Genomic DNA, 12,754 nt, shown 5'->3' with positions numbered 1-12,754 from the left:
CTCATCATGCAGTTCAACTGTCACCATTTCCCCATCACCCTTAATGGCATCTCCCTCCCCTCTCCAGGGGTTTCACTTTCCAGTGGCTGCTCTGGAGCTCCGTTTTATTTCTCAGGAAGCCCTCCAGTAGTCCTCCCTTGGCAGCTTAACTCACCCAGGTCCCCAGGACACCCTCCACCAGGAGCCCTACAGGGTCTCTGTCAAGCCACAGCCAGCCGGGGACAATGGAGAGCCAAGTCGGTGACCTTCCGACCCGCACAGCTCAGCCAGACACAATCTCCGTGACATTTCCCACAGAAAGGGCACGTTGACTTCCGGGCTCGACTCTCAGGGTTCCTGCATCCCACTTGCTGGGACACCAGTAGGGATCGATCCCCTCGTAACTCAGAAACCATAGAGATTTCGGTGAAAGTGTTCCTTATCCCTGGGGAAGACAAGACATCCTCCGAGTCAGCTCGGCCACGTCGCATCCACGGGGACTCTCCAGAGGAGAGGGCCTTGAACAAGGAGGTGCGCTGGCTGTAGAGGTGAGAGCTGTGCTCCCACAGTTTGGACCACGTGTGTTGAGAGGGGAGGAGAGTTAACAAGAGAGCCCCTCCATTCACCCCCAAGGACGGAGGTTGGAGACAAGGCATTGAAAGATGGGTGAGAGCAGTCAGCTAGGAGGTCGTGAGAGGCAATATGGAAGGTGGGTGGTCATCCATGGTTACCTTTGCCAAGAAACACAATTGAAAGGTTTCCAAAGTCGACACCAAGCCTCAGCCACTAAAGAAAGTAGGACTCTCTCCAGAAACAGGCCCAAGTGAGTCACCCCTCTCCCATTCCCCCACCATCAAAGGATAGAGCGAGTTCACCCACCTGCCCCACCTGCCCATGCTTCCAGACCCAGCGACACTCCAGACCAGAGCCTGGCTCCCTCTCAGGACCAGTGAGGACCAGTGACAGCCAAAGACGCATGCCCCCCAGGAAGCTCAAGCCCCAGCCAGAAGCACAATCTGGGGGGCCCCTCATAGATCCTGGGCTTCCTTTGTTTGCTGGTCAGGTCCTTACGGACACAGGACCCCCGCGGGGCCTGACACTGTCACCTGCTGTCGGAGGCCTTTCAAAGTTCGGGTTGGGGGGGGGTGTCCATCACAAGGAGGAAACCCCCATTCAGCTCAAGCTTCAAAGCCCACTGAAAGGATCAGCAACCGATTTACTCCCGTTCAGCAGTGCTGTGAGGAGTCAACACCCGTCTCCTGCCCATTGGAATAGTCTCGGCTGTTCCAGTCTGATAGCCACGGAGAGCCTGCTGCCTGGGCCCTCTTCTCAAAGGTTAAATGAGGCGGCTGTCCTACCTCTCGGCCCCCTAGGTGACCTCGGATGGGGTAGGGGAGGATTTCACTCGGACATGGCTGAGTTTGGACACGAGAGGAAGGTTCTCTGTCTGGGACTCAGGGTGGTCTCAGCGCACCACAACACGGCTGGTGTGGCCCGTATAGGCCTGCCCTTGCTCACTGGCCCTGCCTGCTTGGCAAAGGCCTGACACCTGGTAAGAGGCCACACCAGGGATGCCGGGAGGACTGAGACAGAGACAGCGCAGAGGTGCTGGAATGAGCAGCTGCACTCCGGGCGACCAGCAGCCTGGATCTGTCATCTACTGCATGCCCAGTGCTGTGGGACACGGGGCACAGGCTGGGCACCAGGAGACCCAGAAGACCTGGGGGCATGCTGTCCTGTAGGATACCTAACTCCCACAGGAGTGCTACAGGGAGGGGAGCTGGGGACAGAGGAAGTGTGACCAGAACCCAGTGAGCCTGGCCCCAGTGGGGGAAGAAAGGGTAGAAGTGACTGTCTATGGTGGGAAGAGGCCTAGGGAGAGGATGGAACCCCTGCTGGGCCTGCATGGGCAGTGGTGGAGGCTCGGCTCTGCAGCCAGCTCCAGTACCTCCACGCCAGGGTGTTGGCAGGGGACCCTGGGCACTTAACCTTTCAGTTCTCCGCTCTGAGAAGGGATATCTATCCTCCTCCTGGGGCTGAAATGAGGACTCCGTGATATGGGGCATGTAATGGGGCCAGGGAGAGAAGGCCAGAGACTGGAGAGGTGGGAAGTCAGGCAGTGGTAGGCTTGGTGGGCCCGCTCTGGGACGCCTGGCGCTAGCCGGAAGCAGCTTCGGCAGCGGTGGAAAGATGGAAAGGCATATGAGTCCCCCCAAGGGGAGCCCTCTGGAGTCTAGAGAAAAGGCCTCATGGGCTTCCTTCCTCCATAGGTGGAGCCTGCACAAGACGGTAGAGGGGGCTTCCGGCAAGCAAGAGGGACCGGGGAACGAAGTGGTCTGTTCAGGAGAGGAGCTGGTGGTCAGTAAAGGGATCAGTGGTCCCTGAAACCCAGGTCCTCTCCCTGTCGCCGCATTGAGGGCCACAGAAGCAGGTCCCAGCACTGAAACGAAATCTCTTGGGAATTACCTTGCAGACTCAGTGCAGCAAGAGTTGTAGAATCAGAGCACCTTCTTGGAACAGGGCCGAGCAGATCCAGGCTGAGTCCCCATGTGTACACAGTATAGGCCTGGGCACCTGGCCCAGGGTCACGTGGGGTTAAAACCCAGTGCCTGCTCTGCTTGTTGGCAGGGGTGCTGACCTGAGACTGGGTCAGCTTGTCCTCATTCTCACAACAGTGCTGCCTGCTCACCACGCCGTGTACCCAGAAGACACACTCTACCTGGACAAGGTCAAAAACACTCACTACCAGCAGTTCTGACTCAGAGACATTATAGGACCGAGTACTACTGCTGCCCCGTGGGTTTCAAAGGCTGTAAATCTTTGAGGGAGCACACAGCCTCAACTTTCTCCAGTGGAGTTGTAGGTGAGTTTGAACCGATGGCCTTGTGGCTTGCAGGCCAACCCATGACCCACTAGGCCACTGCTTTCTCTAATCCACACTGAGGTTTTTACTAACTTTTGGTGATGTGCAAACCTGTCTCCCTTTGAACAAAAACTGTTGTCTGGCAATGTAGGCTGTCTCTCTCTCTCTTGCACACACACCACACACATCACTTAAATTTAAAAACTCAAATGATCTGTGGAGATTACTCTAGTTCTAAGGGAAATTCTTGGTAGCATAGTGGCTACAGGTTGGGCTACGATCCACAAGGTCCACAGTTCCAAACCACCAGGCTGTCCACAGGAGAGATGGGGCTTTCTACTTCCATAAACAGTTATTGTCTCAGAGGCCCACAGGGGCATCCTGCCCTGTCCCACAGGGTTGGCATGAGGCAGGACGGACTCAGTGGCAGGGAGAAGGTAAGGTCAGCCAGGGGCCACGAGAGGGGAATAGGCATCACCTGGATAAGCCACGGGCGCTGGGGGTGTCGGGCGGCTTACCTGCCAGACGGTCTGTGACATCAAGCAGTGCACGGCCGCTCAGGAAACGCACCCGCCCAGCAAACACTTGTAAGAGGAACAGGCTGTCTAAAGAGAGAGAGTGTTCATGACTGTGATGATGTGGGCTATACACACAGCACCAGGGGTACGCAGAGCCAGCCACCCACAATGGGGAGGGGCCCTTTGGGGCAATGAAGAAATTTGTATTCATGGGGAAGGTCATAATTGTTGTTGTTGTTAGGTCCATCGAGTCAGTTCCAACCCATGTGGACCTGATGCACAACCCAATGAAACACTGCCCCATCCTGCATCACCCTCATGCCTGAGCCCATTGTTGCAGCCACCACATCAGTCCATCTCCTGGAGGGTCTTCCTCTTTTCCACTGCCCCTCCCCTTTACCAAGCATGATGTCCTTCTCCAAGGACTGGCCTCTCCTGACAACATGTCCAAAGTATGTAAAACAAAGTCTCGCCATCCTTGCCTTGGAAGGAGCACTCTGGCTGTGCATCCTAGAAGACAGATCGGTTTGTCCTAATGGGACCACTTCTAATACTGAATGTACAAAGGATGTTTGGGAAAGAGTAGGTAGCCCAAATAGTTCAAATGGCTTCCAAACGGTCCTCTGAACAGAAAATGATCCAGATTTATGTTGTCCCTGTAGCCTCATGTTGCTGTGAGATTTGGGCCAAAAAGAAAGGGAGGGGAGGAGGGAGAATGGACAGATGGATAGATGGAAGATGAATAGATGGATGGATGGATGGATGGATGGATGGATGGATGGATGGATGGATGAGTGGATGATGGATAGATTATGGATAAATAATGGATGGATATATGGATAATGAATAGGTGGATGATCAATGGATGGATGGATAGATGAGTGGATGATGGCTATATTATGGATGGACAGATGGATGGATGGATGGATGGATGGATGATGGATATATGATGGATGGACGGATGGATGGGTGGATGGATGGATGAGTGGATGATGGATGGATGGGTAGATGGATGATGAGTGGATGGATGGATAGATGAGTGGATTATGAATGGATGGATAGATGAATATATGGAAGGACAAATGTATGATGGATAGATGGTGGATAGATAGAAGATGGATGATGGAAGGATGGAAGGAAAAATGGATGATAAATAGATGATGGATGGCTGAATGGATGGATGGATGAGTGGGTGATGAATGGATGGACAAATGGATGATGGATAGATGGTGGATGCATAGATGATGGATGGATGAATGGACAAATGAATGATAAATAGATGGTGGATGGATGAATGTATGATGGATGGATGGATGGATAGATGAATGGATGATGGATGGCTAGCTACCTAAATGCAGATAGCTAACCAGTTGCCTTGAAGTTGACCCTGACTCACAGCAACCCCACAGGTGCCACAGTAGAACTATGCTGCACAGGCTTATCAATGTGCACACTTATAAAGACAGAGTTTATCCTTCAAATGTCCCAATTCACCTTTCTGGAAGTTTGGGGAAAGAGGGTTTTTAAAAATCTTTTCTCTTGTTTTCAATTGTCCCAGAAACCTCCACAGCTGCCCAGCTCCACCAGCACTCCAGCCACACCCAGCCCCAGGAGCCTGCTCTCCCAGGCACACCCTCCGGATGGAGCCCTGGAAGGGAACACTTCCTGTCTGTATCTTGAAAGAGAACTAAAACTATAAGGGAGTTGACTGCAGAGCAAAGCCACACATGGCAAAATCACAGGTAAGTGGGCTGGGGAGTCTTGGAGGCTGAAGAAACTCGCTGTCATCCTTTAATTGTATTTCTGAAGCCAAGTCCAGCCAGATACCAAATGCACAACACCGAGACACAGATCTTTTCTGCTCAGACTTCTTACCTTGGAGTTCTGCTTTCCCCACAGAGACGTGCCAGGTGAGGAAAACGGGCCCTGCCCCCTGAGAAAGGAGTGCTAACCTAGAATATGCACAAGCCGGGACCAGTTACTGTCCCATTGTTCCTGATGTGCACCGCAGAAGCACCAGCATGCCCAGCTCCCAGCATGTTGCAAGCATGACTGTCACGGTGTAATTCACAACATAATGGGAGGTGGGGCACATACAAAAGTGCATGTTCCAGGGATGTGGCTGTGGGGCTTGTCTGCACTTGTCAGGAAGGACCTGCCCGGGTGTGACCACAGTCCATTGGCCAAGGGCCCATTAGCCGGCCATCTGCAAGGCTGGTTTTCTCTTTGTAGAGTACAGAGGTTAAAGACCTGGCTGAAGAAGTCTTCCCCGGCAAAGTCTGCGCGCCCTCAATGCCTCCGCACACAGCATCCCCATAGCTGTGCAACCAAGCTTAGCTTTCTCTCCCCCCCCGGGAACTGAGAGCATTCCCTTCGGGCAGTCGTTCTAGCTAACATCTAATTCCTGCTTCCCTTACTCGCCTCCTGAGACCTGGAAAGGCTACAGAGGAGAAAAGTACACAGGTGAAGCTCAGCTGTTGGCTAAAGCCCGTGCCAAAAGGCAAAAATCTGTCAAAAATAATTCATTCGGGGCGATCGTTTTATATATAAAAAGCCAGCTTCTAGAATATCACAGTTAGCAATATAGTCCTGGTCAAGGTGTGATTGTGTCATAATATGATTCTGTATCAACATCAGCTGTGTTATTGTTTCCAGATACTTCTATTACCCTGCACTAGCCTGGCCTCACAAGCGCTCCCTCCTTGGTCTCTCAGCACAGCACTCCAACCAGGATGTTCTCTGGACACAGCGGAGCCTCCACCCCCTCCCCGCAGCCTGGCCAATTGCATGGCCTCCCAGAGCCAGAAAGAAGTGGGCTGAGAGCGGCCTTGAATGCACATTGGACTGACCACTGTGCCCTACCACGCTCCCATGGGCTGGGCACAGGGCAATGCTGGGTACACGCCTGCAGAGTGAAGGGGAATGTTCAAACAGATGGGAGGTTTGCCCACCCTGGGTTAAGAGCCCCAGGACACTGCATCTTCATAAGAGAAGGCGCGTCTCTTGGGTCACACTTAAGTTTAAAAAGCGCTGAGAAAGCATAGTGGTGGAACCCCAGGCGCTGATCCAGATGGCTTGAATCTACTTTTTAAGTGAACCTTAAAAGCCAGTTGCCATTGGATTGATTGGAACTCACGGGGACCTCTTGTGTACCACAGGAGAATGGTGCTTCATGGGGTTTTGAGGGGTTTGGGGGAAGTGGGTCACCCGGCCTTTCTCCCAAGGTGCCTCTGAGTGGACTCGAACTTACAACTTTTCAGTTAGCATCTGAGCATAGTAACCATTTACAACAGCCAAGAACAATTTACCTATAAACATGCATGCACCATCACCTGGCAAACAGGGTACAATATGGCTTTTGGAGGTGTTTTGGTTTTTGTTGTTGGGTTTTTATTAAGAAGCAAAATCAAAACTGTGTTTACCTGATGATGATTTATAACCAGGGACAACAGTATGCACGGAGCAAGAAAAAAAAAACAGGAGCTGCCTGGGACGGTTTTCAGCCATTGATGTATTAGGGGGAAATCACAAAGTGAGTATTCACGTGTCAGTAACAGTGAGATGTTGGCCACACGGTTTCCAGCAGGTCATCGACTCAGAGGGAAAGGGCAGTGTCACAGAAGGGAATCTGAAGCCACCCGGAGCTTAGCTGCTCTTGCCAGCTCTTGCCAGGGGCTGGGCTACATTACTGGGGGGAGGGGGGAGACCGCAGCCTTTGGACACTGAGAAGACAGAAGGAGAGGCTCTCATTGGGAACCGGGTGAGCGGTGGGCAGCTTGATGTTTCAGTTAGGGAGGGTGCTTCTGCCACGAACTCAGTGAGAGAGCCGGAAGCCCAAGTCAGTCAGGAGGCTCCAGGAACTGCCTGGATCCCCACCCACCCACCCCCGCCCCCGGGTAACCAGCCTGGAAGCAGCCAGCCTTGGTAGAGTCCCTGCTGGTGAAGGGTCGACTCTCGGGAGGGGCTTGATGAGTAGTTTAAAGTATTAGATACGAAGTAGCTGATTTGGTTGTTGATGAATACAAAGTTGATCATGTACAATTTAAAAACTTTTGATTAGCTTTGAAAACAAGAGGGACCTCTCTCAGCCTCCACCGCTTGCAGTGCCAAGAGACCGGGGGTTACCACCCAGCCAATGGACCCTGGCACATCAGCGCCCATCTGCCGCAGAGAAGCACTGCTCCATGGGGCTTTGGCTGGCTGTACTCGCAGCAGTGGATCACCTGGCCTGTCTTCCCAGGCACCGCTGGAGGAAGCCACAGCACCCACCTTTGGGTGAGCAGTTGGGAACAGACTGTTTGCACCACCTCAGTGCCTTGTGCCACAAAAGCAGCACGGGCAGAAACCCCATGCCGCTCTGTCACTGACCTTCCAGGACAGATAAACCCCTCAGGGCCAACAAGGAGAGCAGAGATACCAGGAGGATTAGGGGAGGGTGCGGGGAGAAAGGGGGAATTGATCATAAGGATCAACCTAGAACCCCCTCCCAAGGGGATGGATGATTAATGGAAAAGTGAGTGAGGGGCGATGGAGGACAAGGTAAGATATGAAAATAATAATCTATAGCTTATCAAGGGTTCATGAGGAAGGTTGGGTGGGGAAGGGAAAGAAACGGGGAGCTGATATCAGGGGCTCAAGTGGGAAGAGAAGGCTTTGAAAATGATGATGGTGGCATATGTGAAAGTGTGCTGACACACTGGATGAATGTATGGATTATGATGAGATGTAAGAGCCCCCAATAAAAGTAAGGAAAACAAAGAGGGCGATTACATTTCTATCAGGGCGTTGAGCTGTAATGTTCCCTGTTCTAGTTATTGTTCCCAGCACCCATATTTTGTCCTATCTGGTCCATCCTGGTCAGCCATGATGACCCGGGAAGAACGGGTCCACAGTGCTCCGCTGTTCTAGCCCACTCCCTTCTGAGAGGGGAGAGTTTCACTCCTTGCATCCCTTGGCCCTGGGAAGGCCAGGCTCAGACCCTCCCGGGCAGATGAAAACATTCCCAGGGAGAGCTTCACGCTACCTTTGTACCCCCGGCAATGCTGGACTGTCCTGGGGGGTGACTTAGAGCCCTTACCCACATGGATGAGGAAATCAGCTAGTCAGCCTGAGGGTGTAGCTCACAGCAAAGCCATCTGAGCCAACTAGCCCATACGCCCCCACCTGCTCCAGGTGGCCCCTGGACCAATTCAAACTTTGGCCTCCACCGGAGCCTTTTGCCAGAGGTGTTTGGGGCTCAGCTCTACCCTTTGAATCCACTCCAGCCCTAGCACTGACCTAAGGACTAGAAAAAGTCCACTCTGATCTCTGCTGATCTCCAGGGGCCCCTGGTCAAGGGGCCAGAGAGGGCATCATGCGTCATGCCCAAGGCAGCCCTGGACAGGAGGGAAAACTACAGGCATCATTCTAGGAGCAGCCACTCTCTCCAAGTGTGGTTCCATCGCAAAGACAAACCCTTCCCAGCTCCCCCTTTGCAGGCTGCCCAGCCCAGGTGGGCTCCACACAGAGGGGACCTGAGTCTTGTGACAAGATGAGACGTCCTGCGCCCCAGCGAGCTCTAGGAGGCTGGCCTAAAGTAAAAATAACAACCAACACACCTGGAGAGGGAAGAGTTAAGAGCTCCTCTCCCCAGACAAGGGTGTTTATCCTCTTCAAATAGCAAAGGACTATTTTGCTTGGTGCAGGTTCTCCCAATAAATCCAGGGCCCCGCGGTGATTTACCAAGAGCCTTGGTTATTGGCAACAGCAATCTCACTTACCCAGAGCAGCGCTGAGAACAAGCTGTAATTTAGAGCTGGATTTATATTGTTTGTTCTACAGCAACAAAGTCAACAAATCATAAATTCCCTCTGAGATGATGAGCAGAAACTGACAATATTTATGAACTCGAGAGGCAGGGAAGGGCCTGGCCAGTCCTCTTGATTTGTAACGGGGACTTCTAGAAGTGCCAGCCAAGGACACAGCTGCTAGCTGAGCCCCAGAGCTGGGAGCCCAGGCCACAGAGGGTGACAGGGAGGTCCAGCTCTGTGGATGCCCACTGTGCTCACGGGGACATGCCACAGCGAGGAAATTGGGGTGGGGGTGGGCGGTGGTGGTTAGCTCAACTGTCTCATGTCAATGCAAAAGCTGCCTACGAAAACTCACAATTCCACCAGTCTGGACATGTGTACATCTACTCACACATGCCCTGCTCTTGCCGTCCCTGTCCAATTCCCTCTTCCCCTGTGATGTTTGAAACGTGACTGTGTCCCGAAGACACCAGAACCCACCAGAGATCGCACCTCATGCTCAGGAACCAAGCCAACTTTCTTTCCTCCCTGAATGGTCTTGCTCTGCTCTCCCAGCCCCCCAGCCCCAGCCCTCTGCCCCCTCATCCACCACATCCACTGCTAGACCACCTCTGCACCTAAGGAAAATGCTGGCAAGCCCTCCCCACCCATTTACGATGGTCCTGATCTTCCCTTCCTTCAATGCCGGAGGGAGCCTCCCCCAGCCCTCCTGGTTCCCCCTGTGGGGCTCAGGTACCAGGGGCTACACCCAGCCCTCCTGGTTGCCCCTGTGGGGCTCAGGTACCAGGGGCTACACCCAATCCTCTCCCAACCTCCTGGATATGGAAGTGTGATGAGGAAACCTTGCCAACAAGGGGTCTCAGGGGGTTCCAGGCTCCCCACCCCTGCTCTATACAGCTTTGGAGAAGACCCAAGAGCCAATCAGTGCCTTGAACCCCTATGCTGACTTCCAGGCAGGCAGGGGCCAAGGCGGGAGGCTCACCCAGGTTCTCAATCATTGCATCCAAGGCGGCCGTGGCTGCGGTGTAAATCCCCACGTTCTTGGAGTTGAGGTTGTCTGCCACGGCAATGGTGAGGGAGAGCAGCATGGGCTGTAAGCTCTCTCGGAGGAGGGGTATCATCTCGGCGAGAGATTCCAAGGCCCCCTGGTTCACCTTCTTGTTGGAATCCTGAAGCCTTGGGGTGAACGCATCAAAGACCTATCGAGGAAACAGAAACTGAGGGCCTATGGGAACTGTAGCCAGGTAGGAGTCCACAGAGCCAGGCACCTGCAGGTTCACCAGCATAGTCCACTGCTCCAGAAGACCTCCTGCTGTGTCCCTGTCAGGGGTCCCCCAGCCTCCCTGCAGCACCTCCAAGAATGAGGAGCCTGCATCCTTGAAGGGTGGGGGGCTTAGAGGAGGAACTAGTAGGGACGGAGCACCCTCTGAGGGAAAAGTCTCCGGGCAGGTATTCTGCACCCTCTCGCTGAATGATCTTAGCAATGCATGAGGTGTGTGCTGGCATAGCCACATACATACGTACAAACTGAGCCTCAAGGACACTTGCCCAGAACCCACCGTCAGGAGAAGCTTGGGTGGAAATCGAGGCGTGCTGATGCCCAGCCTGCATCCCCAGGTGTGGCTTGACTATCAGCAGCCTTGCTCCAAGAAGAAGCCATCATTTCCCCGGTGAGAGGCTGGTACCTACTCCTAATCCACCTGGGACCCAGTCATCTGCCTGACCACGAGTTGTGCCCCCAAAACTCACACCCGCCCGTAAAGAGCCCAGAAGCCCTGAGGCCCCAGTCAGAGTTTGGGCTCCTCCCTGCCTCACCTGAACCTGCTAGGGGGATGGCAGACACCAAGGTCACCTTCAGGTAGTTCCAAGGTGTCTGGAGAAGGGATCATTCCTATCGTATCTGGCAGGAAGTCACACCCTTGCCCCGTGGGTCACTCTCAGGCAGGCTTTTGCTGTTCCCAATGGCCACTGGACAGCAAGTGCTTGCCAGGCTCCCTGGAGCATGGCACGGTGCTTCGGTTCGGAGCTTACTGAACTGAAGTGCTAACCACAGGAGAGAGGAGGTGTGAGGGTGTCGAGGGGTGGGGTGAGGGGACCGGTGCTCACCTGGACCAGGTGGGCAGTGATGAGCTCTGGCCTGGTCTTACAGTGCTCCAGGAGCCTCCCCACACCTTCCATGCGAGCCTGGTATTCCTTGGCCTCCAGAAGACGGGTCAGCTCCCGCAGCTGCCCCACCATCTCCATGCCACCCCGGGCGGAGGAGCGCAGCCCCAGCAGCCTCGGGCTATTGAAGCTTAGCCTGTGGGGAAGGGAAGGTGACCCTGGCAGCCCCAAAGGATGGACACGCCTCGTGTCCCACGAACCCTCCCAAAGACGAGTGGGACAGGGAGAGGAGTCCACCCTCACTTTCTCCCCCCACCTGCTGTTGGGGGAACACTGGTCTTGGGAATTCTGGAAATCTCTTTCCTTGCGGGGCAAGGACATGGTTGCCCAGAGCCCCGATACCCTTGTCAGGGAGCAGGGCTATCGCTTCCTGCTCCTTTGTGCTCTCTGTTCAAAAGGTTTGGGGAGAGTGAGAAGGCTCAAGCTTGGAGTGAGGGGATGGGGACTCAAGGAGGGATGACTGGGGGTCCACTTCATCTGACGAGTCAGGAGGGAGTTTCAAGCTCGCCGTACCCAACCTTCTGCCCAGGACGTACGGCTCGGTGGTCTAGACTCTGTTCATGCTCCTCCAGCAGCAGCACACATGTTAGAAATTCTGTCCTCTGGAGTGGAACTCACATGCCCATCGAGTCGCCCTGCCCATCCCAGGCAGCATGAGAACAGCTGCATACAGAACCCCTATCCTTCACCTCCAGAGGTGAGCTGAGGACTTTCAGTTCACGCCCTGCATAGGGCCCCACGGGACACACGCAGTCCAACATTATTCCTTCTGTGCCTCGTTCCTATGTTCCACACACCGCCCATCAAGGCCAGGAGCGATGGTGGGGGTGAAGGACGTGGAGATGAGAGGCCTGGGCTTTGCCCTTGAAGAATCACAGGCCATTTGGGGAACAGATAAAGTAATGGGCTGGGAGGAGAAGCAAAGGGGACATCCTGGTGACCCTGAGGTCATGGGGGCACAGGTATCAGACAAAGGTTCTAGGGCAGGGGACAGGGGAACTCAATCTTGTAGATGAAACAGGCAGGTTCCAGATGGAGGGGTTCCAAGCCAAAGGACAGCGTAGGCAAAGGTGCAGCTGGAAGACAGAATACGGGGGCAGGAGACACAGCTGCTCTGGCCTGGTTGGGAGACTGCTCAGGAGAGAGTTCAGGAAGCTATCCTAGCAGACATGGGCACAGGGCTTCCTGGAGTGCTCTGGAGAAGGGACCATCAGATTTCTGACTGGTTTCCAACACCTCTAACGGCTGAAGGTGCCCAGCCTTCAGCACCTCTGGTCACTCCGTTCCTGCTTATCTGCCTTGGTCCCAGCTTTGCCCCCAAATCAGTCCTGGCTGACCACTCTCTGACAGTTACAGGACCTGCTGATCTAAGTGAATGGGAAAGTACTGAGCTCACACTGGGAGCCTTGCCACCAGGCATCCCCTCTGTACTAGTAGAATTG

General features: G+C 54.1%; 1 protein-coding gene across 1 annotated transcript in view; it reads right to left on the bottom strand.

The window, feature by feature from the left end:
• Window positions 1-12,754, bottom strand: part of TOGARAM2 (TOG array regulator of axonemal microtubules 2) — a 55,675-nt gene that overhangs the window by 2,741 nt on the left and 40,180 nt on the right. Inside the window, 3 exon segments of the mRNA XM_045287016.1 lie at window positions 3,361-3,447; window positions 10,132-10,348; window positions 11,256-11,513. Coding sequence (XP_045142951.1) covers window positions 3,361-3,447; window positions 10,132-10,348; window positions 11,256-11,513 — 562 coding nt within the window.

The sequence above is a fragment of the Echinops telfairi genome, unplaced genomic scaffold (assembly GCF_000313985.2).
Source record: "Echinops telfairi isolate 266 unplaced genomic scaffold, ASM31398v2 ScPeMD7_10;HRSCAF=50, whole genome shotgun sequence".
NCBI classification, from domain to species: domain Eukaryota; kingdom Metazoa; phylum Chordata; class Mammalia; order Afrosoricida; family Tenrecidae; genus Echinops; species Echinops telfairi.
The sequence above is the reverse complement of the archived record's forward strand: the minus strand, read 5'-3'. Positions and strand labels throughout refer to the sequence as shown.